The 27,164-nt window shown below is 41.8% G+C and overlaps 1 protein-coding gene across 1 annotated transcript; it reads left to right on the forward strand.

The window, feature by feature from the left end:
* On the forward strand, positions 1 to 25,306 carry LOC124622473 (myrosinase 1-like). The gene is made up of 11 exons (XM_047148181.1): positions 1 to 149; positions 364 to 497; positions 2,441 to 2,575; positions 4,327 to 4,449; positions 4,528 to 4,708; positions 10,160 to 10,254; positions 10,419 to 10,566; positions 13,912 to 14,027; positions 16,990 to 17,124; positions 17,201 to 17,307; positions 25,013 to 25,306. The coding sequence occupies exons 1-11, from the start codon at positions 14 to 16 to the stop codon at positions 25,140 to 25,142; spliced, it is 1,440 nt and encodes a 479-aa protein (XP_047004137.1). The 5' UTR covers positions 1 to 13; the 3' UTR covers positions 25,143 to 25,306.
* Positions 25,307 to 27,164: the final 1,858 nt, after the last annotated feature.

A 27,164-nucleotide genomic window follows, 5' to 3' on the forward strand; every position in this document is an offset into this window, starting at 1 on the left:
GACACTCCCAACGATGAGGCTGCTGATCACCTTTACGGCTGTGTTGGCCGTTGCTTCTGCACAGAATGCCACCAACCGATTCCCGGCTGACTTCATGTTTGGAGCTGCAACAGCCGCGTATCAGGTCGAAGGTGCCTGGAATGAAGATGGTGGGTTCAGAAGCATTAAGTGTATTCCAAGGCAATTTTAAAAAGTGTAAAAGAAAACTATCTATTCGAAATCGTGCTGTTATGTTTAGCGTTTATAATAACATGTGCGTTCAGTACGTTCCTTACTGTTGCTTGTCCAAGTCAATAATATACTTCCATGTCAGTAGTTAATAGGTTGCACTATTTATTGTAACGTTCTTGCATCTCTGTACAGGCAAGGGAGAGAGCATTCAGGACTACATGTTCCACAACTATCCGGAATACATGATAGGAGAAGACAACGGAGACGTCGCCTGCGATTCTTACCATCAGTACCTGCAAGATGTGGAGATGCTGAAAACGCTCAACGTAAGTACAATTTCTAATGGCATTGCAGATTGCAACACACCGTTTGTCCTCAAGATATTGTCTCCTGATTTTATTCGAGATAAAATAAAACTGGTGACTGAGTTACTGATTATTAGTACAGTACAAAGTATTCCGTATCTACAGAAATTGTACTACCTGTTTCAGATTCATGTAGCGCTCCGTCGGGAATTGATTTTTCTCAGCATGCAGTTTGTGTACGAAAATAAAATATTATGTACATTCCAGAAGCAGTTACAGGTTTTACGCTGTAGTAGACAACGTAGGAGTACAACAAAGTAAAATACTTTCCTTAAAACGAAAACAAGAGGACAGATGATTGTCGCCAACGGCTACGTAAATATTCGTGGAAATAAGTATTGAAACAGATAGGGTGGCAGAGGACTTTGGTCGCGTACTTTCGAAACATAAAATTGTCTTCAAATTACTCTATTCAGGGAAACTACGGAAAAGTGTTATGAAAACGAGATCAGAAACCCTTGCGTCACCTTTGTGAGTTAATGTTTTAACCAGTGCGCCATATTTCCCTCCTCCCGAAACTATCAGAGATGTTCATGTTAGGTGCTGATATACAGAGATACAATATTCCTCTATTTCCCTGTTTGTCGGATATGAGTTGGTTTCGTGTTAGAGAAAGTGACGGGTGCTTGTGGAGTATCTTGGTATTATCGTGTTACTGTGGGTTGTTATGGAATGGAAGACAAGGTAGTCGGAGAAATCGAATGGTGCCACGTAGTCTACTCGTTTCCATATTGTCGAGAGAGCGTACGAGCTTACGTTGGCAATGTTGTGAACCAGAAGAGCTGCAATAGCAGGATCTCAAAAAGTTAAAAGAAACTTCCAGAAGAAACGAATTATAACTAGCCATTCATATTCGAAACGATGGAATTGTACTTTAGAAAATTTAATCAATTTACTCGTTTTGAATGTTTATTTCCAGTGACTACATTTCACTAATTTAGTTCTGGTTTTCTTACCGGGGGTTCTTTGTAAGAAGAGTGGCGAGGAATTATAGTAATAGATTACTCTCTAAGGTGTGTGCGTAGTCCTTAATTTTTGGTCTCCATTGTCGAATAAAATCATCCATTTAATAATTAGAAGGTACCATTCTTGCAATTAACACAAACTTCCTTATCGCTTGCCGGCCGGAGTGGCCGAGCGCTTCTTGGCGCTTCAGTCTGGAACTGCGCGACCGCTACGGTTGCAGATTTGAATCCTGCCTCGGGCATGAATGTGTGTGATGTCCTTAGGTTAGTTAGGTTTAAGTAGTTGTAAGTTCTAGGGGACTGATGACCTCAGCTGTTAAGTTCCATACTGCTCAGAGCCATTTGAATTTGAACCTTATCGCATTCTTCGTTTGTATCACTGTCTGTTTCATAATCTCTGTTCATGATTCTTATATATTTCCAGAATGATAAATAATTTTCAGGGTCACTTCGCTAAATATTGTCATTGATCACAAAAAGGCAGTGTGGTTTTAAGTTAGATATTTTCAATTTCTTGGCTTAGTCAACAAAAATATGGTTCAAATGGCTCCGAAAGCGATGGGACTTAATTTCTGAGGTCATCAGTCTCCTAGAACTTAGAACTACTTAAACCTAACTAAGTAAGGACATCGCAGACATCCATGCCCGAGGCACGATTCGAACCTGTGACCGTAGCGGTCGCGCGGTTCCAGACCGTAGCGCCTAGAACCGCTCGGCCACTCCGGCTGGCCTTTTAGTCAACAAACGGCAAAAATATTATCCATGTGTAACCATTCTCCGGCACATTACTTATTCTTCTGTTATGCTGGTTTAACCGGTTCTTTATCGTTGTAGATATGCCTTAGTGGGTTCAGCAGTAATACATGATTTAATAATGAAGTATCAGCTGTCAATCCCCAGACACTTCGTAGCAACCATTAATACTTCGTTATCGCACAGGCGGACATCTATCGATTTTCGATCGCCTGGTCACGTGTGTTGCCTAATGGGGACCTCGACTTCATCAACCAGGCTGGTATCGACTACTACAACAACCTCATCGACGCCTTGCTCGCCAACGGAATTCAGCCTCTGGTAAGTGGAGAATGATAATTTTCGTGTACTCTTTCTCATGCAATGAACCTCTCTTCCATTTTCAAACGCTAATAAGCGGCATATAGTATAAATATAACTGATCCTGAGACGAAAAAAAAGAAGCAGCACTGATTCTTTACAGTTATGTCAAATTTAAGGTGTAACTACAGGCTAATTTTCCACAACGTCTTATAAGAAATGAGACCAAATTTGATTTTACTGTCAGGCTGTCTAGCTGACAAAATAAATTGCCATAGCCCATAGTCAGTCACCTGTTTTCTAAAAATGACTAATAAACGAAAATTTTCATTGATGACATGGTATTATACGAGATGAACAGCACAACCCACATTCACTGGCTCTTGGGTGAAATTAACGGCAATTGCTTACAAAATACTCCGAGAAACGAGTCAGTGATGCGTGTCTTTGACGGCATAGCGGGCGTAGAGACCAAGGAGAACAGAAACGGGATGGTGAGAAATTCAACCGTGCGACTGTACTTTACTTTCCATGTAAGTGAGCGTTCCATGTGGGTTAACAGAAGACAGTTGTCGCCAGCAACCAACGAAGAAAGCGGTACCTAGATGGTCCATTGAATCAGTGAGAGTGATATCAGAAAAGTAGTTTCTGTGAATGTGCATACCTCCGTATGGTAGCATGGAGTGGCAGAGTTGCAGTACTGTGGCCAAATAATCCGAATGAATATTGTTCTTGACTGGATTAGTCCCAAGACTATTCCAGAACGGAAAAACAAACATAACAGATTGTCCGTACGTGCTCTTCGGGAATTTGAATAAACTTGTCCCATTTACCACTTTTTTAAAGTCTGTCCTGAGGTGTTTGGCGGTAAATAGTCATACAAATGAATCAGAAAAAAAATATTACTCGTGACTGACTTCTTGCCTCGGATTTGCATGGGTACCGCCTAGTACCTACGACAGGATGACTTTCCCAGCGAAGCGGTAACAAATGATATGCGCAAACCTCCCTCGTCAATCAGTCTACGTATCAATGGAAAAAGCATCACAATCCCAGCAGTGGTTCCTGATATTAACCGGTAACAGAAAACAGCAGACTGTTTCTGTATATATATTATGAACTGCACCGACAAAATTTCGGTCCCTGCTCAGGGATATTTTGTGAGGAGTTTGGTATATAGAGCCCCTTGACCTCCACTGGCTCGTGGTAGACACGTTCAGAGTACCACGTAGAAGGACTGGTGGCGCGCGTAAACACGTCCAGAGCAGTTAAAGGGTTAACAAATAAAGCCACATTTGAATCGGTCTAGCGCAAGTCTATCATTCCTGCCAGCTATAAATATCTTGTACAAATCTTACGAGATGTGAAAATTTATTCCGCATATCAGGTTATGTTTATCTGCAAATTATTAAACTCCTAGCATCCTTGCCTATTTACATGTGTATAGATGCCTATGTTCTGCAGTGATTACGGATTTACATTCCTATAAATTCCAATGAAGATAAAAACCTGATGTGTAGAACGAGGACATAACCGTTTCCTATCAAAGATAATTCATTCGACGTTACTATTACATCACATAGAAACCATAAATATCTCCAAACCACCAGCTACAAACTTTTTACAGATATCGTAAAAGAATTACCATCGTTCTTGTTTGGCAGAATTCCGCAGAAGATCTAGGCATAATTAAGTGAATCTAATTACTTCACAAAAATATACGCTCTCTACTTCGTTTCATGAAATTTGAAATTGTTGTATGCCGTCTGTAGGTGACAATGTACCACTGGGACCTACCTCAAGCACTGCAGTACATCGGAGGCTGGCCCAACGAATTGCTGGTGGACTACTTCGTTGAATACGCCAGGTTACTCTTCCAAAACTTCGGAGATAGGGTAAATTCCAGTGCACTTGTAGCCTCGTTATACAATCACTTTACCTGGCAGCATAATTGACGATCTATTGTTCCACAGGTGAAATGGTGGCTCACCTTCAACGAGCCACATCAGTTCACGATGGGCTACGCTATGTTGGGGGTCGCACCGTCTCAACCAGCTCCGGGCATCGGCGACTACCTGGCGACACATACCGTCATCAAAGCTCACGCCAGGGTCTGGCACATGTACGATGAGGAGTTCAGAGCCACACAGAACGGTCAGTGCCGCCGGACAGCATGAAAGTCACTTCTGATACATATAACTGTAGGTAAAAACAGTAGGTAAATACGTATGACGAGCCAGTGACCACAGTCCACCGCGATACCTAATGGGGCTTTGTGCTGTTGCGGAAAATGATGTGTTAAGGGAAGCGTGTACAATATCTAATCAAAAGTATCCGGACAGCCCTATGTAATATGTAATTGAGCACTACATACCACGAGAGAGACACATGGGTCAGTATGAAAGTAGGCGAGGAGTATCGCATTTTCAGTAGATAAGCAATAACCGCAGAATCGGTAGATCTGGAGAGCTCAGTGACTTCTAAGCTGGAGCAGGCATTCGAGATCATCTAGGCACTCAATCAGTCAGGAATATGTCAACCTTTCTAAATTTGCCCGTGACAACTGATGGTGATATGATTGTGAAGTGGAACTACGTACGAAGAACGACAGAAGAAATCTTATACGGATGGGCAGGAATCGTAACATTGCGGAGGGTTGTTGTAAAAAATTGCATGAAATCAGTGGAAGGAATCACTCATGAGTTCCAAAGTGTTTCCAGCAGTCCGACTAGCACAGTACCTGAGCGCAGAAAGTTTAAAATGTGGTACAGTAGTATAACAGTTCCTTGTAATTGTGTATCTCTGTAAGTAGTGTAAAGAGTTACGCCACCTGATAGAGGGTGACTGTAAACAAGTAACTAGGAACGATGAACAGTCCAATCAGATGGAAGGATTTCAATTTGGCGAATACCTGGAAAATAATTACATGCCATGATTTGTAATACTAACGGTAAAGTACCGATGCGGGTGTTTCTAGTGGTTAGCCTGTGGTTCCGCCATTGTGCTTTAGCGAACACAGCATTGGGTACTCCTTACAGTAAAAGAACTGTTCGGAAACGGTGACCGTATCAGCATGACAATGAAACGTGTCATTAAGCAGCATCTGTGGTTCGTGGACAACAACATTCTTGAAATGTAGTGGCCCGGCCAAAGTTATCACCTGAAACCAATATGGGATTAACTAGAAAATTTACTTTGCACCATACCATGGTATCCAGCACTATCTTCCCTGATTCGGGTTTTGAAGAAGAATGAACTGCCATCAATACACATCAATAAAAGTGTCCCCTGATAGGAGAGTTCAAGTCGTCATAAGGACGAAGGTGGGACATTACGTACATTAAATGAAGATACTTATGGACCGATAATATAAGCGAAGCAGCGATGATTGAGGAATCAGTTTACCGATGATGCTGTCTGAAAGTGGAGAAATGTGCTAACATAGGTGACTTTGACAAGGAGCTGATTACTATGGCATCGCGTCTGGAAACAGAAGGAAATGGTGCAATTGTCGTGGAAAAAGGTTGAAGAACTGTGAAACACCGAGTAGGCGACAAGGTTTTGTATGTCTTCCCAGGAAGGTGACATAAAATACTTTTCAGTTCCGTATAACCTGGTACACGGCAATCTGCGGCAGACTTGATGATGCAGTAAGTTCAAGTGTATCATGGAAAAACGATTGGAGTGCATTGTTGAAAATAGGGCTCCAGAACAGAAGAACCGCATGGGTTCAGTGTTGGCCTAGTGACATCGTCTATTACGACTGCTAGTGGTTGCTCGATCATCAAGATTGAAATGTGGACAAATGAAAACATATCACCTGGTCGCATAAATAACCTTTCTTCCTACTCTAGGTCGATGTTTGTGTCTCATATGTTTTCAAACAGGCGAAAGGCTGTACAAAACATGCACCACGCCACGCCCACAGACTGGTGGGCGAGCGTTTCCCCTGCGCTTCCATCCAATATGCGGGAGTAAACTAAGGTACCACGAAAGGTGTGGACTATGTAAACATTTGTGAGGATCACAACCGTGAAACAGTTGTTTTAGAAGCATTATAGTGAGCTCACATTGATTTCTTGGCCTGAAAATTAGCCTCATCCGAACCAGATGGAACTCACCTCTGATGCTGTCTGGTTCTAGCTCCACACCCACAAACTACGAGCTCGTAATTTAAAGACTCTGTGCGACCTGTGTGTAGACATTGGGTGCTACACATCTCTCGAAAACTTCGGAAGGCGCATTAATTCCATGACAATTACAATAGCTGCTGTAACGCATTAAATAGTTGTACCAATATGCCATTAAGCAGGTAGTCGCATTCTTTTGGCTACTCAAGCCAAGCAAAACATGGGTGGAAGAGTCATTCTACAGTGGATGATAGTGGTTGAAGAAGATGCACATGTATTACCAACTGAATTAGTCATCTTTTATAAATGTGTTTTGTCCTGACAGCGGCGACGATGCATTTTGGCATGGACTGCTCCAGATAATGATAGTGTTGGGAGTCACTCTGACCAATTACTGCTCAACTGCAGCCTTCGTGTCAAGGCGACTGGTCGTGGCCGGATTTAAAGAGTACACACCTCACTCGATCCCGTTTCCATTACGGCCCCGCCTTACTGTGACTAAAACTACTTGTTACCTAAGCTGTATCACATGTCGTTAGAGTGCTGCCACGTGTGGCTTTGTTAAGCCTCAGGTAACAAGGAGCGGGCAGCCAGCATTGGATACAGATTGTTTTCCCTCCGCACTACTCGAAGAATGGAAGTGAACAGACTCTTTCTTGTGGGTGATTAACAGTTTATGTTCCACGACTAAAAGTCTGTTTCCAGGTGTGAAGTGTCATTTAAAGAATAATTTTAGTCCTACTGTTGCAACCTGATGCCCATGATGTATTGGAATGATGCTCACAAAATAAATACCGAAACCTAGGGTAATGGGATGCTCTATTAAATTGCCACAATTGAAGATGGCCTCTGGAGTGCTGTATTGTGACGAAAATACGCACATGATTAGCCAGTTGGTTTCTTTACCTTTCACTGATGAGAGGAGGCTTTGGCGAGCCCATCTGAAGGCACACTAATACTATCCAAACATTTTCCACCTTCGAATAAAGTTGTTAACTGCCTGAAATGCGCCATTTTCGCATTAATGGCCTACTTTATTTATGAAAAACCGACGCTCTTTCACAGTCCTGTAGCAAATGTATTCCACGATTCATCAGTCCAGTCGACGTAGGATATAACCACTGGTTCCCATTCTACACCTTCTTTCGACGTATCCAACAGCGATGAAGGATGGTTACTCGTCAACTGTTTAGGTCCAGAAAAGAAGCTACGAAAGACTGCTGCATTATTGATTGCCTACATGCCGTTACTGTTCGCGAGAATCTATGGCGGCCCATGCCCCAACGAATTGATCCTCACAGCAATCAATATTAGACTATAATTTACGGTGAATCAAAGTAATTACAGCATCCCTGACAAAGTAAGATTTGAAACGGACAGTCCCTGCACTTTCGAAGGTCGTTCGATCACAATATTACGGCAATAAAGTGCGATGATGATCCCAGTGTTGCACTTCCTGGGCTTGAGTGTTACGCTATGGACCAGTATGAAGTTCCACAATATGGCAATTGTTGCAGCCACTTCCATTTTACATGGCGCAGGTGACCTGTTTTCTAACACAAAAGCTATCTATTACTTAGTCGTTGATGCGTCTACTGCACTATGTTGTAGTCAGCATAGACAGTGGCAATTCAAAGTACGAAATAACCAGCAAGACGATATTATAATTACCCTCAGTATGGGTTTCCACTGTGGAAGGACAAAGAGAGGAAATAGAAGCCTGCAATTGGAGAAAAGACCAGTAATGGCAAGCATTACTTTCCTTCCGTTATAACAACAAGTCAGTTTGGTGTATTACCGATTGAGAAGAATATGTATGCACTAGGAGAGTTCACTTGATATGTCTCCCCTTCCTCCACCTGCCCACTATACAAGTTTATTTTACAGTACGTAGCATTGTCATCTGCTACAATATGATGAAAGATGAAACAGATTTGTGAACTCCAGCGTACCATATTTCAGAGAGATTAGTCACAGGTATAAGTATGTCACGAATGGAAGAGACAATTATGTACTTGCTTTCTCTTCACGTGTTATCTAAATGTTATACAGAGCTATCTAGTGTACGTAATCACTCTCGTATTTACAATTTGTATTCACGAAGGAATCAGATGTTCTCTTTTCTTTTCTGTGTGACAAATTTGCAGGGTTAGCAGATAATCAGAAGCCATTAGATATCTTATTCTATTTAACAACATTCATGTTATACTTAGGATATTTTAGAATTATAGAAAAAGTTCCCCAATGGTTCAATCGATATCTAGCAGCCTGCAAGCAAAAAGCTGTCCGCAGTGTGTATGTACTGCGTATGTATGGAATGAGTTTGAATCTCGTTGAAATGTTGTCAAATCGTGGGTGCCACAAGATCAAGTTATAGGTTCGTTATTTTCTGTAATATACAGTAATGATTTATGACTGAATATAAGAGATTGCAAAATTTCCCTCGTTTTGTACATGACGCAAGTTTCATTCTCTAAACCGTGAACGACAGTGTAAATAATTTTGCGAAAACAACAGTATTTTACAACCAGTAAACTGTTTCATACGAGCATTAGAATTCGCTGCGTGCACTTCCAGTCCTGAAATTGTAAAAAGGTGAAAGGTCATTTTATTCTACATGTTGTAAAGGAAACTGAATGTTTTAAGTGTCTTTAGTTTTTGAATTTGATGTTGTTGTTGTTGTTGTTGTTGTTGTTGTGGTCATAAGTCCTGAGACTGGTTTGATGCAGCTCTCCATGCTATTCTATCCTGTGCAAGCTTCTTCATCTCCCAGTACTTACTGCAACCTACATCCTTCTGAATCTGCTTAGTGTATTCATCTCTTAGTCTCCCTCTACGATTTTTACCCTCCCTTGATGCCTCAGAACGTGTCCTACTAACTGATACCATCTTCTAGTCAAGTTGTGCCACAAACTCCTCTTCTCCCCAATTTTATTCAATACCTCTTCATTACTTATGTGATCTACCCATCTAATCTTCTGCATTCTTCTATAGCATCACATTTCAAAAGCTTCTATTCTCCTCTTTTCTAAACTATTTATCTTCCACGTTTTGAATTTATATTTTTAAAAGGGTCATTTCAGTACGTAGTTGTGGGGATGAATATCAATGGTGGCTTCATTTGCTCTTCTAAATTACGAAATTAACGTAAATAAGGCATATTCCCTGAATTTACAGAAAAGAAATAAAATTCTTAGTATAATACTTATTGCCGAACTTTGTTTCACTTACCCCACAATAATTTCGTACAATGAAATAAAAGTGTTGGTATCTATGAAAAGAAGTACACAACATTATTTCCATGCTAGAAATGAGGATATAAGTCTGTCTGATATCCGAGAACTTTGGATAAAATGAAATTATACTTTCTCATCCATCAGTATTATTTTGTGCACCAGTTTAATAACTATAAACAATGACCTTTAGTAACATGATCTAATTTGTATGTACATGGATGTTTTGATAAACTTTGCAGGTAGCGTGGGAATTACACTTAATATGGACTGGCCTGAACCAGAGACTAACTCGACAGAGGATGCAGAAGCAGCGGATAGAGCACGACAGTTTGTGGTGGGTATTGCAGCTCTGACATCAACCAGTTGTATCTACTGTAACCTTTCAGTGTAATCGTGATTTCTTAGGGGGTGTAACGTATAGTAATCACGTGACGTAAAATTTATATATGTAGGACATTGATGATTGAGAGAAAACGGACGTGTAATTGTATATTGCAGATGGGTATGTTCGCACACCCTATCTACAGTCAGGATGGGGATTATCCGGCTGTGGTACGACAGCAAGTGGATGCCAATAGTGCGGCTGAAGGACGACCCCGATCAAGGCTACCAACATTCACACAAGAGGAGATCGAGTACATTAGGGGTGAGTAACCAAGTTGTCAGCTGTGGAAGTACCGGGTGTTCAAAAAGTCAGTACAAATTTAAATAAATCACGGAATGATGTAGATAGAGAGGTACAAATTGACACACATGTTTCGAATGACATGGGGTTTTATTAGAACCAAAAAAATACAAACGTTAAAAAAGTGTCCGACAGATGGCACTTCATCTAATCAGAATAGCAATAATTAGCATAACAAAATAAGACAAAGCAAAGATGATGTTCTTCACAGGAAATGCTCAACATGTCCACCATCATTCCTCGACAATAGCTGTAATCGAGGAATAATGTTGTGAACAGCACTGTAAAGCATGTCCGGAGTTATGGAGAGGCATTGGCGTCGCATGTTGTCTTTCAGCATCCCTAGAGATGTCGGTCGATCACGATTCACTTGCGACTTCAGGTAACCCCAAAAGCCAATAATCGCACGGATTGAGGTCTGGGGACCTGGGAGACCAAGCATGACGAAAGGGGCGGCTGAGCACACGATCATCACCAAACGACACGCGCGAGAGATCTTTAACGCCTCTAGTAATATGGGGTGGAACGCTATCCTGTATAAATATCGTACGTTCCAGCAGGTGTTTATCAGCGAGGCTGGGGACGATGCGCCTCTGTAACATATCGGGGAACCTCTCACCCTTCACGGTAGCAGTTTTTCTGTCCAGCGCCATCTGTCGGTCATTTTGTTAACTTTGTTTTCTTTTTTTGGTTCTAATAAAACCCCATGTCATTTTAAGCATGTGTGTCATTTTTTACCGCTCTATCTACATTATTCCGTGGTTTATTAAGTTTTCAAATTTATACTGACTTTTTCATCACCCGGTACATTGTGTTTCAACAACTGGGGGCGTAACTTTACTAAATGCTGCCACTACATGAATGTGATGTAAATAGATCTTCTCATATGTTCGTCCATCATAGACTCGTCAGTTCTAACAATATTTTCTAAGTCAATCACGTCACAACGCGAAAGTGAGCGACAATGGATGCTGAGTTTCGTCCCACTAGAATTCTTGGCGTTCATCTTGCTAGGATGGCGCTGGAATCTATGAACCACAAGGGTGAAACTAGAGGTTTTGAAGGCCACAAAAGTACTGATTGTAATGACCATATGTTTTCAACACTATCATTCTCCTTGAGATATTAAGAAAATCCCTTTTTTTTATTATTTCACTGGACAATGTAATTTTATTTGCAGTCAGCTTCATTGTGGCGAGTCAACGTTTGCCTGTGTAACCAGTTTCAGTACGAAGAGTACACGTATATGGCAGCTGCCTTTTGATATTACCGATCGTTTAAGAAATAGGAACTCCCGAGATGTATCAAAGGAAAGTATGGGGATAAACTATCTGTGGAAGAAGTAAATGTTAAAACTGGTCTTAGCTGATTAAAAAAATAGTGAATATGACAGCAAATAAAGTAGTTCAGAAATAACTGACAACTGCTCACGCTCTGCGGGCATATACTGTAGTAGGTCTCTTGATAGCTGAATATTTATAGTAAAAGTGAATAGATTTTATGTCCGACTATAAATGTAGCAAACTGTGTAATGTTTCCCTGTAGTCTCGCTGTATTACATACGTCTCTCTTACAAGGGGACTGTGTCATATGAAGGTGCTTAATTACCGTAAAATTCCTGCAGCTCGATGTGAAATGTTCCACCGTTGTTGTCCTTCAAACGTTTTACAGTAGTTGTCTCCTGTAGTGGGGAGCTGCCGTATTGTACCATGGTGATTACAGTGCGTAAAAAATGGTTCAGATGGCTCTATGCGCTATGGGACTTAACATGTGAGGTCATCAGACCTCTAGACATAGAACTATTTAAACCTAACTAAACTAAGGACATCACACGCATCCATCCCTGAGGCAGGATTCGAACGGCGATCGTAGCAGCAGCGCGGTTCCGAACTGAAGCGCCTAGAACCACTCGGCCAAAACGACCAGCTTCAAAAAACGCAAAACTATTTTCACGACCTGACTTTTTTCGAAATGATGATTAAAGCTTTATTATCACCCCATGTGTGTGACGAAAATATTATTCCTCAACATCTGAACTATTCAGTGTTACTCTTGCCTACGCAGCCAAGAGTGTAAGACAGGGAATAAGTGTAAGGGTCCTCGTCTAATGAAAAATTGACTGTTCAAGTGGATGAGGAGACCGGAAGCAACACTGTAAGTTACAGCTTAACAGAAAACTACGCACTGTGTAGCAAGTATTGTGGGAAAAGCAGCTTCATTTCTATCAATTATATAAAGCGCCGTGTATTTCTCCTCGTGAATTTATTCTAACGTGACAACAATCTCAACAGAAAACAACGTCTACTAATTCGTGGTTCCGAGAAAATGAAGTGAACTATGTGCGGAGGCTGGATTTCCCAAAGTCTCGACAGAAAACACCTTTTGTGCTGCACATTTGCTCGCTCACATCACCACAACCACTTTCCACCTTTCGCAACGAAGAACTGAAACAAATTCCACGGTCAGTGCATTCGCCACAGTCAGTGCATACGCACTTAGTTGAAGGTATTCATCAAGGTTGAGCAGCACACTACCTTACACATAACTTCAGCTTACAGAAGTAATGGAAGTTGCTTTAAAAAAAAACTAAAGTGATGTGATTCCAAAAGATTCATGACAACATTGACCACTACATTTTTATTTTGTACGTCTTGGTATTCGATCTTCTTGTAACATATAACGACTGATTCTTGCAACAGAGGTGTTCTGTACCATTTCATGCATGGCGTTCACCAAGCGTTTATTGTAATATAGAAAATGATTTCGATTTGCTGTAAAGCTTCTTGAAACATTTTAATTTTTGGTAAGATTTCTTTTTTAAATAGGTGGTATCCAATGTTTCGATCATACACTCTCTTAAAATCATAGAAAATACAAATGTTGTTTGTAAGTATTCGCTATCTGTTTTGTAATTCCATGGTTATAGGTGTATATTTGTTGATGATACAAAAGAGCTATTACACGACTGCGGTAGTTAAATATAAGGTAAGTTATTCATGACGAAACAGTGAACCGGACAAAACTTGTACTTCGATAGGAGCCTTTAGAGCGAAGTGAACTACCATTTGCACTTTCCGAGTCCATCTCAGGGACCGACCGGTTACTTCCTGATGTGTTTGTCTTTATAATACACATTGACGGAAATCTTTATTCGTATTCAATTCTCATATAATTGTCGTTACACAATGAAAGCATTCTTTACTTGATTGAGTGTCAAGCAAAACCTAACAAATTTGTCGGTAAGACTAGACCTTTCATCTCGGTTTATCAGTTAAATGAAATCAGGTGAAACATACTGTGTTACAGGTTCGGCAGACTTCTTTGGGATGAATCACTACAACACGACTTTCGTGACGCCAGGTCTCACAGGCGAATCACCTTCCAAAACGCGGGACACTGCTGTAATTACATCTGATCCTGTGGTAAGCTGAAAGTACTGTTTGCACAGAGGTGCAAGGGACCATAATGTGTTAGTGAAAAGACATTTGAGGGCACCAGAGCGTTCACAAATTGTCGATCGCAAAGGCAAGAAAACGGTGATAGAACATTTGCTATTTCTCACAGCTCTAGCCAGCCAGGGCATGACGTTTTTGCGTTGAAACATTGTAGGTCATGGGTGTAAACTGGAACAAAACACGTCTCAATCCCTGATACGCTGCCGTTTAGTTCCCAATAATCAAAAGCTATTTTTCCTCTAGAAGGTATTCTCAGATTCTGTACAGACTTTCATAACTGGGTTTCATCGAGAATTTCTATCCAAACATGTTATAATAGCAATGTGCAGTACGTGACATAGAACCAGACTGAACGTGTTGACGTAGCATTAATTAATTTATTTTTATTTTTACATTTTTGTGAATCTCTACAGCAGGTAAAAATTTAATTGAAGTTTACAGTATTTAAGCTTTTGGGAAAAGACTGCAGTTATGATTACTATTATTATTATCTCAAAGGTAGGTTACGAGAATTTTTAGTTTTGTCTATGTCATTCTTGTTCAATATGTACATTTCAGAAACTGAACAATTTCACAATAAGTTCATTTGTTAACTTAATTATGAAAATATATATTTACAAGTTGTCTTCTTTCTTTCTCGTTCTCTTTTTCTCACAGTCTCAGTTTTACAAGTTATGTAGGTTAATATCGTCTTTTCCGATTGTAACGAATGTCTTATTTAGACTAAATACAACTTATCGCAGCCACGAAAGATGGTACAAACATATTTAGCCTTCAAACGCTTATGTATTGACCACTGATTCACACATACATAGATGAATTAAGCTGAGCACATGTGAAGCTTCATCATTTTCTCAGAAGAGACAGTGAGTTACAGCCATTTTAGAATTAACGGATACACAACAAAAAATTAATACTACTCAACATATATAGTAGACTAATAATACAGAACTACAAATTCAAAAGAAGAATCACAAATAGCGCTATTGATAGTTTAAAAACTATTGGTGGTAGGGTTTTTGTATAAAAAAATATACTTTAATACATCTAAATGATCCAATTGTTTCGTAAATAGATAGAATTGAGTGGTCTCTGTAATTCCACCCCTGGATTTACTTATTCTTAATAATCTATCCAGATACAATCCGATGTCAATAACTGTTATAAGTCAGTGAAATGTTTAAAAAAGTAAATAATTGATGGATTAGTTGAATGAACCATTCACCAGATTCAACTATTTGTGAAGGTGGATTTTAAATAAGAGGATTTACGTTACTGCGAAATAATATCTTCAGTGGCAGCAGTGTAATATTAGTTATTTTTGTTGAATATTTCGTAAATGTCCCGTAAATCTGAAAGAAACAATGATAGTCTAAATAACGAATTTGGAAACAAACTATTTTACTGGTAATTTTTGTCACTACACAATAAATTGTACTGTACTCAGTATTATATCTAAAAGAATTATTTGATTATAGCAATTTTAACACGTAATTTGCCGCAAACCTCGTTTTACAACTTACATTGACAACTACATTAATGGAAATGGAGCGTTCGGTTCCGGTGTACATTAAGTATCCAGAAGCATGGTCTCACACAAATAACAAAGACTCAGGCAGCATATGTAAAAGAGCTAGTACCATATGAAAATAACAAAAAGATAGAAACAACTGTAGCTAATGAACTGAATAAAAATACTACAATTAACCCTGGAGCAATGTAGTTATCTGATAAAGCCTAGTTATTTATTCAAGCATAATAAAAAATACTACTATAAATAACTGCAATACGAAACTTGGGAATACTAGAGGCTCACGTACTATAAGTCATACTATAAATACACAAAAATAACGATTTTCGTCAACAAGAGCAAAGACGATAGTCTTGTTGCTGCCAAGTTACTACAGCCTGAGAGATGGGTGTTATCTAGGCAACGCCTGCAACAATTATGTCTTCATTTTGTACACCTCTCCCAGGTAAAATTATTTGTTATGTACTCCACTAGGCGAAGGTTGGGGGGTGATAACGGTAACGAGTGAAACTTATAAAAAACATATTTGGAGCAACCAAATATAGTGTCGCATTGATGGTCAAAGAAACAGATTCAATTTCTGAGGTTGCTAACGCACGCGCGTGCAGTAGCCCCCATATTGGAGGTAGTCGTCCCTAGTCGAATTTGAAGAAGCAATGTTCTGAGCCAGTATTTGGCTACTATGAAGACGAAAGGTGATGGCGTAAATTCATGATCAGGAGACATTGCGCCACTGTGTTGGATTGTATTCCAACTCACTCTGCAGTGCCTCTTGGAGTAAGGGAACGTAGCACGATCGACAACCACATGTTGATCTTAGAGAGAAGCAGTGTACGCTTGCATCGTGTTTCTGTTTCCGGCTTCGTTTCACAGGGATCAACATAAACACAACACTACACTACAAAACAACGCATCACTGTCGTGCTCAGAACACTTGATACTTCAAAACATGCCAGAAGAGGGGAACGACAGATGAACTCCACTAGCGACTTATTCAGCACGTTAATTTTGGATTCTCGGCTCTACTCATGTCTCTTTACCTGAGCAGAGGACTGACATTGACTTTCTTGCTGAGACATATTCCCTGTGCACATGTGTTCTATACTATATGGATATGGGAGGTACTGAGAAAAGAAATATGTTGGAACTACTACATTGTATTAACACTTTTAAGAAAGTGAAAAAATAATTACTTTGATTTTAAACTGTGGACAGATTTTAGTGTTTTTTTCTGTTCAAATAGAGGACTGGAATAATTGGATGGACACAATACAGCCACACCAGATTGTAACTAGTGTGGAAAAACTGCCAACAAACTATATATTTTAACTGAGCACCTATCTTGAATAATCAGGTGGAAATAAGAATAATTTGTGTAATCAGTATCTAAACTTTCAGCGCCTTCCTTGGGGACTGCGGAAACAACTTAACTGGGTGGCCAGTCAGTACCCAGGATATCCTATCATTATAACAGAGAACGGTCGCTTGAATTTTGGAGGACGGAATGATACTGACCGCATCGAATACTATACTGTAAGTAGTAATTTCCACACTATTATAGTAACCATTTCATTACCTGCAACGTACTGTATTGGTGTATCATTTCCAGGAATACCTCGGAGCTATGCTAGAGGCGATAAACACTGACGGTGTTCCGGTTATCGGATACACCGCATGGAGTCTCATAGACACTATCGAATGGAACTTGGGATTCACGTGAGTAATTGTAATACATTCATGTGTTAATTGACGTAATACGGATAAAACACCAATATGTTTCCTTATCAATAGAGCATTACGTAACCGTGTGAGCTTAGTGTAACGTATTGTCAAGTTGATTACTCTGAAATTTTATACAAGGCTTTACTTTGTTAGAGGGAGTTGACAAGGACTGAAAACAGAGAGAGAAAAAGACAGACAACCAGAAACAGATAGTTAGACAGCGTGTGTGTGTGTGTGACAGCGACAGAGAGAGAGAGAGAGAGAGAGAAAGAGGACAGCGGTGAGATGTGCTCAGCAGGGTGGTTTAAAGTGCCATGAGTTGGTGCATTGACTAACTTGACTAACTTACCAATCGAAGTACTTTGGCGTCTCTACAAAGCGAATCAATTATCTCTAGCAGTCCAAATAAAAACATTTAGGGTGTTAGGAAGAGTTATTACAAAACAATAAAACAACTATACAAATGAAGGTTCGCCGATCTATTCAGAGATCCTCGTCTGGCAAGCAGTTTATTCGCCTTGAAGAGGACCGCTACAGTGACATCCGAAACGGTGATTGTGTAACTGTTTTGATGTTTCACAATGGGGCGACTTAATTCACCAATGGATTTTATTCGATCTTACGCCGGCTTTTTAAGCATATTAACTTATTTCTCTATCAGTTTACAGAAAGGAACTCGTTGAATCAGCAACTGCGATGTATATCACACCTGAACGATTAGAAGAATTCATCATCGTCTTTTCTTCCAAATGAACGCGTCTCAGTCATTTGTTATATATTCCTATTGTGTAACAGTTATAACATCCTATAATCTCAACAATACTGAAGCCATTCTGAGTGCAATGGATTTGACAAATGTTTGCTAAGTTCCTGGAGGTAAGTAGAACCGGATGTTTATATACACTACATGCATTTCCCGTAAATCAGGGGCCGGTTCTTGTGGCCGCGGAGGTGAGACCAGATAGCGTCCCAGATGTGTTCCATCGGGTTCACAAGAGTCGAATTTGTGATCCAAGTCATTAACGCCAGTTCACTTACAAAATCACTGCAGCTTGATTCTGGCCTTGTGACATGCGCACAAATCTTGCTGGAAGATGTCATAGTCAGAGGAGACATCAAGCATCAAGGATTACAGATGGCTCCCAATGATATTCAGATCGTCCACTTCTATCATGGTGCATTCGGTTGCTATTACAGATCAGTTGGAAGCCCATATGTAGACACCCCGTAGCGAAATAGAGTACAAAATCGAGTAACCACCCGCCTGCATATGTGATTGTTTCGATGAGCTGTTCCTCTGTAAATCGGTGTAGCCACATACGACCATCAAGATGGTGTAAAACGAAAATCATTCATCCGGCTAGGCGGCACGTTCGTAATGAGCCACGGTTCACTCTTGATGATTCGGTATCCATTACAATCGTAACTGACGATGAATGGTTGAACATGGAAACATGTAGGGGTCGACTGTTCAGTCCCGTGTTCAACAAAGTGCGCTAAACGATGTGCTTAAAAATACTCCTGCTCGGACAGGCAGAGTACTCTGTTACAGGCCGCCACCTTTTCCTGCTTACAGAGCAGCGTTTTCTCTACGCTCTAGAGGCATGGGTGCCCAACACGTTGTCGACAGCTCGTAGTTCCACACTCATTGCGCCATCTTCAATAAATGATCACGGCAGTAGTAAGCGAACAGACGTCCAGCTCTTCGTTCGCAGCTTCAGGGTCCAAAAACTCTGGCCTTTGTCAAAGCTGCTAATGTCAGAGAATTTCGCCGTTTGCCTTATGTGTTGCTTCTGGAACGACTCCACGTTTATAATCGCATAGGGCAGTGGGCGTGTTGTTTTGGTCCATAAGCGAGTAATCGGATTTTGACCATCTTATTCTCTTCCAATTTCTCTTTCCTCAGTTACCAAACTGACTACTGTTCTAATGTCACGTGTTCCTTGTAACTAGTAATCTTCAGGTTTATCATTTTTCATAGGCCTGTTAATGAACGACATGATGCAGTTATTACGACACTTGTTCACAGTCGTGTGGGGAGCAGTTCTGATTTCCGTCGAAGCGTCCAGATTTAGGTTTCCAGCACCTTCCTTAACATCTCTTAATCTGGTGCCGGGATGGTTTGTTTCAGAAAGCACGTCCAGTTTCCTTCCAAAACCTTCACAATCGCAGCTTGTTCTGCGTTTGTAATGACCTAGTCATCAATGTAACGTTAAATAATTATCCTCCTTTTTTCCAAGTATGTGCGATTTATGTTCAACTCATACACTGTTTACTGAAGGCGAAACATCATACAGTATATCCACTGAATAACACTACTTTAGGAATATGTGTAGTTTCTTATTTTCTGGTGCTACTGCCGTTTAGCTTTCACTTCCTCCCAAAACCGAGCGTTCCAGGACGCTTTGCCTACATTCTATTTCCACCTTTGACTACTACTGTTCACTTTTGGTGAAAGTATCTTTAAGCAGTGGTATCAGGATACCCTTTGCCTCCATTGCGCCGTCAGTAGTACGAGATCCAGTGTTGCTGATCCATGGATAACTTGCATTTCACCTACTATCTTTTCATCAATTGCAATACCTACACTCCTGGAAATGGAAAAAAGAACACATTGACACCGGTGTGTCAGACCCACCATACTTGCTCCGGACACTGCGAGAGGGCTGTACAAGCAATGATCACACGCACGGCACAGCGGACACACCAGGAACCGCGGTGTTGGCCGTCGAATGGCGCTAGCTGCGCAACATTTGTGCACCGCCGCCGTCAGTGTCAGCCAGTTTGCCGTGGCATACGGAGCTCCTTCGCAGTCTTTAACACTGGTAGCATGCCGCGACAGCGTGGACGTGAACCGTATGTGCAGTTGACGGACTTTGAGCGAGGGCGTATAGTGGGCATGCGGGAGGCCGGGTGGACGTACCGCCGAATTGCTCAACACGTGGGGCGTGAGGTCTCCACAGTACATCGATGTTGTCGCCAGTGAAAGGCGGAAGGTGCACGTGCCCGTCGACCTGGGACCGGACCGCAGCGACGCACGGATGCACGCCAAGACCGTAGGATCCTACGCAGTGCCGTAGGGGACCGCACCGCCACTTCCCAGCAAATTAGGGACACTGTTGCTCCTGGGGTATCGGCGAGGACCATTCGCAACCGTCTCCATGAAGCTGGGCTACGGTCCCGCACACCGTTAGGCCGTCTTCCGCTCACGCCCCAACATCGTGCAGCCCGCCTCCAGTGGTGTCGCGACAGGCGTGAATGGAGGGACGAATGGAGACGTGTCGTCTTCAGCGATGAGAGTCGCTTCTGCCTTGGTGCCAATGATGGTCGTATGCGTGTTTGGCGCCGTGCAGGTGAGCGCCACAATCAGGACTGCATACGACCGAGGCACACAGGGCCAACACCCGGCATCATGGTGTGGGGAGCGATCTCCTACACTGGCCGTACACCACTGGTGATCGTCGAGGGGACACTGAATAGTGCACGGTACATCCAAACCGTCATCGAACCCATCGTTCTACCATTCCTAGACCGGCAAGGGAACTTGCTGTTCCAACAGGACAATGCACGTCCGCATGTATCCCGTGCCACCCAACGTGCTCTAGAAGGTGTAAGTCAACTACCCTGGCCAGCAAGATCTCCGGATCTGTCCCCCATTGAGCATGTTTGGGACTGGATGAAGCGTCGTCTCACGCGGTCTGCACGTCCAGCACGAACGCTGGTCCAACTGAGGCGCCAGGTGGAAATGGCATGGCAAGCCGTTCCACAGGACTACATCCAGCATCTCTACGATCGTCTCCATGGGAGAATAGCAGCCTGCATTGCTGCGAAAGGTGGATATACACTGTACTAGTGCCGACATTGTGCATGCTCTGTTGCCTGTGTCTATGTGCCTGTGGTTCTGTCAGTGTGATCATGTGATGTATCTGACCCCAGGAATGTGTCAATAAAGTTTCCCCTTCCTGTGACAATGAATTCACGGTGTTCTTATTTCAATTTCCAGGAGTGTATTTCAATCACGTGAGCTAAGCGTGTCCTCTCAAACATTCTTACTATTCACAAAGAAATAACACAGGCTAAGAAACTGAATTTCCCGGCCCCTTGAGGTTCTATCATCCTTTTTCGCTTTCTTATAAGCTCGCTGATGACCACGCAGTTGAGCGCCCCACAAACCAAACTTATACGCTCGTTTGACATAGGAAAGTTGATAATAACGGAGAGAACGTATTACACATGTAGGATTGGACATGTAAATTCTCAAAAGTAGACAGCAATAGCATTTGTATGAACAGGACAACGCTCCCGAACAAGTGTCGTACCAAATCATCCGACCACTCTCACCACACGCTGCAACACCGCCTTTGCCTCACAAAAACACTGGTAAATATCGTTGTTAGAATAACATAACTATGTCTCAAATGCTTCTTACATTAAGGCTAGGAGGGTATTTCCGTTACTGTCGCTGTTTTATTAGACCCAACGTCAGTATCCTCGTGTCCGGATCAATATGTTCGTCGTACGTCCCACATTGATTTCTGCGGTTATTTTGCTTGTTAGGACTGACAGCTCAAAGCAAACGTCGCTGCTCTCTGTCTTTAAGTGAAGGCCCTCGGCCACTGCGTTGTCCATAGTGAGAGGTAATGCGTCATATTTAGTATTCTCGGCACACACTTGACACCATGGGTTTCGGAATATTGAATTCCCTAACAATATCCGAAATGGAATGTCCTGTGCGACTAGCTCAGACTACCATTCTGCGTTCAAAGTCTGCTAATTCCCGTCGTGTGGGCATCGGAAGGCTTTTCACATGAATCGCCTGAGTACAAATGACAACTCCACTGCTCTTTTATACCTTGAGTACGCTACACTACCTCCATCTGTAAACAGAGTGTTCGGAATTCCCGTTACAAACTTCTAGGACTTATAAAAGGAAATTGAGAGCATAATAATTTGAATAGTAACCCATGTCCGGAAAAGTGCCATTTCGTGCAACAGCAAGTTGCAAAGATGTTTCCCAGGTAAACATGCAACAAGGTAGTCCCGGTGGGGCGTGGTTACGTCGAATCGGCGGATGTTATCTGACGTCTGTCCTATATCTCTGAACTGGTTCGAGCCTCGTTCAAGTGTTAGGTCAACATCCCAGAGCATACGTTTGCGGAATACACCGACATGATCCTTCTGAATGGTCAAGCTCACGGCTCTAAAGCAGCTGCTCGTCTTCATTATCACGTTCGTTATCTAAAACGGGCCACTCCATCGCATATACTTTTCGTCCTAATGAAGCAACAGTTTCGAGACAGGGCACCTCCACCGTCAGCAGGCGTGAATGTAGCGCTAAAAGGAGGCACCACACATACGAACTGGAAGAATCTATAATACATCACGCTGAAGAGAACACCTCAGCGAGTACGCGATCCACTTATTTGTCTATTAATGAGTGGAACTGCAAAAAGAAAAAAAAAGTATGTACTGGATCACCTTTAGTCAGTTACTTGTGGAAGTGGTCACATTACAGACATGTTTTGAAAATGTTATAGCACAGAAGCAGTACTTTCACGGACATCGGTTTTAATTGATAATATCATTCTCGAACTCCCCTCTACAAGCCCTAGAAGTGAGTAACGGAAATTTCCGAACACTCTGTGTATTCATATTGCAATCCCGTGACTATTGTCACCTCATTGTATATATTAAGTCAGTGATAGCATCAATGGTTAGAATAATTCTGTCCACGTATCCCTAATCCACGCAACCATTCACAAAATTTTCCGTATATACTTTACATGGAAATCGGGGATTCAGTGTGAACAAATATGGGTGGAACATAAATAAAAATCCGAGCGGTCTAAGGCGCTGCAGTTCTGGACTGTTCGGCTGGTCCTGGCGGAGGTTCGAGTCCTCCCTCGGGCATAGGTGTGTGTGTTTGTCTTTAGGGTAATTTAGGTTAAGTAGTGTGTAAGCTTAGGGACTGAAGACCTTAGCAGTTAAGCGACAAATGCAGGGACGGACTCCTAACTTCAAATGGAGGAATAAATGTCCCATGAACATATGTAAGCAAGTACATCGTCGCCACAGTGAATGGCGCTGAGTAATCAAAGTTCCTATGTCCAAGTGCCGTCTGCTCCTTGTGTATTGCAGGCTATGTGTATGACGCTGCAAACTGTAAGCAGCCGAATGGTCCGATATTAACGACAGGAACAAGCCGAGATTATGTGTGTCTACTGCCAAGTAGTTAGAAACGATGGAGAGGTAGCACGACTATGCCAAAATAAGCACCCTCACAGATACCAAATTCATCACACAACATTTCTAGGCTTTTTTGGGCGTTTGTGTGATCACGTGTCTTTTCAGATAGGTGAACGCACAGGGAGGCGGCGGACTGTGCATATACCAAATTTGGAGGACCCCATTTTACGGGATATTGACAAGAACACGAACACAAACGCCAGGCGCATGCCTCGCCAACGTGGTGTAAGCCAAATTACGATTATGTGTACTCTGCGTGACAACCACTAATATGCCCATCATATGCAACGGGTGCAAGGATTATCAGCAGCAGATATCGCTCAATGGGAAGAATTCTGTCGATGGTTTTCGCACGAGACCATCACAGTTATGGGTTTTCTGTCATCAGTCATCTTCACCGACGAAGCAACCTTACCAGAACTGGCATAATCAGTCTGCATAATCGTCATTTTACGGCTACAGACCATTCTTGGGATATGCCTGAGGCATCTCATCAGGATCGGTTCAGCACCAGTCCGTGGACAGGCATCCTAGGCAATCACATACTTGGACCGGTTTTTATTCCACGGCGCCTCGACGGAGGAACGTACGTGGACTTCCTCCTGGAATACTGTGCTTGGGCGTGAGAATGTGCCATTGGTAACATGGCAAATTACGTGGTTTCTTCGTGAGAAGCACCACCCAGTCCTGCGTTACAGTACGCCGACACCTTAACAACATCTTCCCCAGACGTTGTGTCGAAAGCGAAGGACCTCAAGCATGACCTGCTGGATCACCAGACTTAAACTCCCTACATTTTTACCTCCGGGTGTATTTGAAAAGCGATGTTCAAGCTGAACCAGTTCCTGATGTGCAGAACCTTAAATAGCAAGTTCACGACGCCTGTGACGCTATTCGGAGAGAGGCTGGAACTGGTGAAACAGTGCGGCAGTCCATGATGCAACATGTGAACGCGTACATTGCATAACATGGAGGCAACTTTGAACATCTGTCAGAACTTGCATGCGATGCTACTCTGTAGTGTGTTTCGGGACGATTGGTTGTTGCGTGCACACCGTGCATTGACGGACACATGTTCATAGGACCTTTTCTTATGCATTCGCACTCAGGGAAGGGTGCCTGCATTTTGTCGGTTCATCATGTATATGCTAGTGGAAATTTGTTCAGTAAGCTACCCGTATTCGTAAGGTAAGACATTTGAAACTCAAAAGTCGCTAAATGAATCTATATCTGTCGTTACTATCTAGTGGATGAATATGTGGATTACCGAAAAGCAAACCCAAAGACGGCATAAAACCGAATAATATTCTTAGTTACTGTCTAGTTCAGTGTAATATAACCACTTGTAGTAACTGCTACTGTAATGTAGTGATTTCCTCATCCCAAATAAGTGATTGTCTCATTTTTTCACGTAAACATCGCTGAATAAAAATTTTCACATTTCTATATACAGGGTTACGTACGGGCTGTGCGAGGTGGACAAAACCAGTCCGAACATGACGAGGACACCCAAGGAATCGGCTGCCTTCATGTCAGAAGTGTTCCGCACCAAGGAACTGCCCAGCCAGTACAATCTGTATTAGACTGCGCGCTCACCACACGAGCCATAGAGTAGTATGTCAACGTAGTGTTTAATTAAATCAGTTACCAAACACAATGCAGTTACATTTAGCAATGGATGTGAATGTAGTTACGTCGACATGCTTCCTATGTAAACAAGTTTCTAATAATAAACGTCGTACTTTGATATCTTGTTTCTCTTCACTTCAGATGGTACAGGAGCAAGTAGTACTCTCACAGTCTCACTTGAAGCACAAAATAAGAAAAATGGGCGTTAACATCATACTGGTCGCAAGACTGGTGACGTAAAAAATATCCGTACACATATTCTAGTCTGCACAAAGTATTTTACAAAAATCGAAATATATACAAAAATGTAGGCTATTTCTTTTTAAAGAGAAAAGTGAAATGAGAAAGAGTTGGAGTCCTGGGTGGACGGTCCCCACAATTGTTCAACAAAGCAGTCTTTAGGGTCATCAGAACTTTGGAGAATGATATATCTGGAATAAATACGGGAACAAAAGGTACACGAATCAACATTAAGTGCCTTCTCCTTGCTGAAGACCTAGCACTAATTACCCGGACTTCCGAGGATGCCACCCACGCCATTAAGAACCTTCATAAGACCGCCATCTAGCCCGGAATCTATATCCCTTACAAAAATATATAATACCCATACTCCAAGAGTGCAAACTTGGCATCACTTGCAACCACGTATGACAATATCACACAAGTAAAACACTTGAAATACCTAGGTGAACTTGTCTGAAACGCTAAAACCGAAAGAGTGGCTAGCAAAACGGGTGCAGAAAAACTGCATTAAGTCTAAACAGTTATCTGGAATATATGCAAAAAGAAATCCTTGTCTATCTAAGCCAATCTTTGTCACTACAGCACAGTCGTCCTCACGTAGGCACTCACCCCAACGAAGACATTATTAACTACCAACTTTCAAATAGAAAGACAACTACTGAAAAAAATATTTGGACCCAAAACTGAAGATCGTTTCCGGATGCACAACAGCTCATAAGAAACTCCTAGAACGTGAGGCCGTAAAAGGTCAATGATGTTTCCGGCATTCGCCACCCCACATACTGTGTACCATGGAACAACAATAATTGCTTCTAATGGCAACAGGGAGCGGGACTGGTGGTATCTAATGGTGATCACAGCATTAGGCTACGGAGCGTAGTTGAACTGCTTAGTTGACGAATAATTCACAACGGTGATACGGTACTAGTGGTGTTGATACAAACAGAGCAAAGGCAACGATAAACAAAGCAATCATTCCAAGATATGTACGACAGGTGCCAAAGTTGGCACTATGTCAGAAAGCAACTCAATGAATGTTGCAGAGTGAGAAAGAAGTGGCAGATGAAATATTAGTGTTTCTGCAAAATGCGTCAGTGAAATGTCTGGTATCGTATATGCTCGACAGTGCGGACAATGTACATGAGGAGTACATTGATAACGACACGTGCTTAACAAGTGAAGTTGACATTACAATAGGTGTCGAGCCATCTCGTTTAACATCCTTGTTGGACAGGGAGCCAAAACACCCGTCACCAGTGAAACGCAGTAAAGGACAATCGCTCTCCAAGTAGTGGGTACTCAACATAGTTAAGCACGTGGAAGTTTATCTACAGCATAGTAACAATACACAGTACGAACAGATTTCGAATAAGTTCACAGCAATATTACTGTGTAGTGCATATGAGAAAATATGGACATTCAAGAGAGAAAAAAGCTTACTTGTTACAAAAACTGGTGTTGGCACGCTTCAAGGATGCACAGTACAATTTATAGGATGTTCATGAATGTGACCTACTACGTTACGCACACCAAACTTCGCGCGACATAGATTACATTGACTTCAAGGGAAGCAGTAGGTGGTTGTATAACTTCAAACAGCACTACAAACTGGAGGATGTAAAATAACGAAATTTCAAACAAAGCATGAATTTGACGATGCAGGGCAAATTGTGGAAACGGCCCGAAAATTTGTAGATGAGATTGCAAGACTACACTGAAGTTGAGGTTTGATC

The sequence above is a fragment of the Schistocerca americana genome, chromosome 7 (genome assembly GCF_021461395.2).
Source record: "Schistocerca americana isolate TAMUIC-IGC-003095 chromosome 7, iqSchAmer2.1, whole genome shotgun sequence".
Lineage (NCBI taxonomy): Eukaryota > Metazoa > Arthropoda > Insecta > Orthoptera > Acrididae > Schistocerca > Schistocerca americana.

What these genes read in the sequence shown, in the direction of transcription:
- LOC124622473 (XM_047148181.1), top strand. Translation starts at nt 14, where the DNA reads ATGAGGCTGCTGATCACCTTTACGGCTGTGTTGGCCGTTGCTTCTGCA. An exon ending in CCAACGGAATTCAGCCTCTG is followed by an intron (nt 2,576 to 4,326) that starts GTAAGTGGAGAA and finishes TGCCGTCTGTAG; the next exon opens with GTGACAATGTACCACTGGGA. An exon ending in TCCAAAACTTCGGAGATAGG is followed by an intron (nt 4,450 to 4,527) that starts GTAAATTCCAGT and finishes ATTGTTCCACAG; the next exon opens with GTGAAATGGTGGCTCACCTT.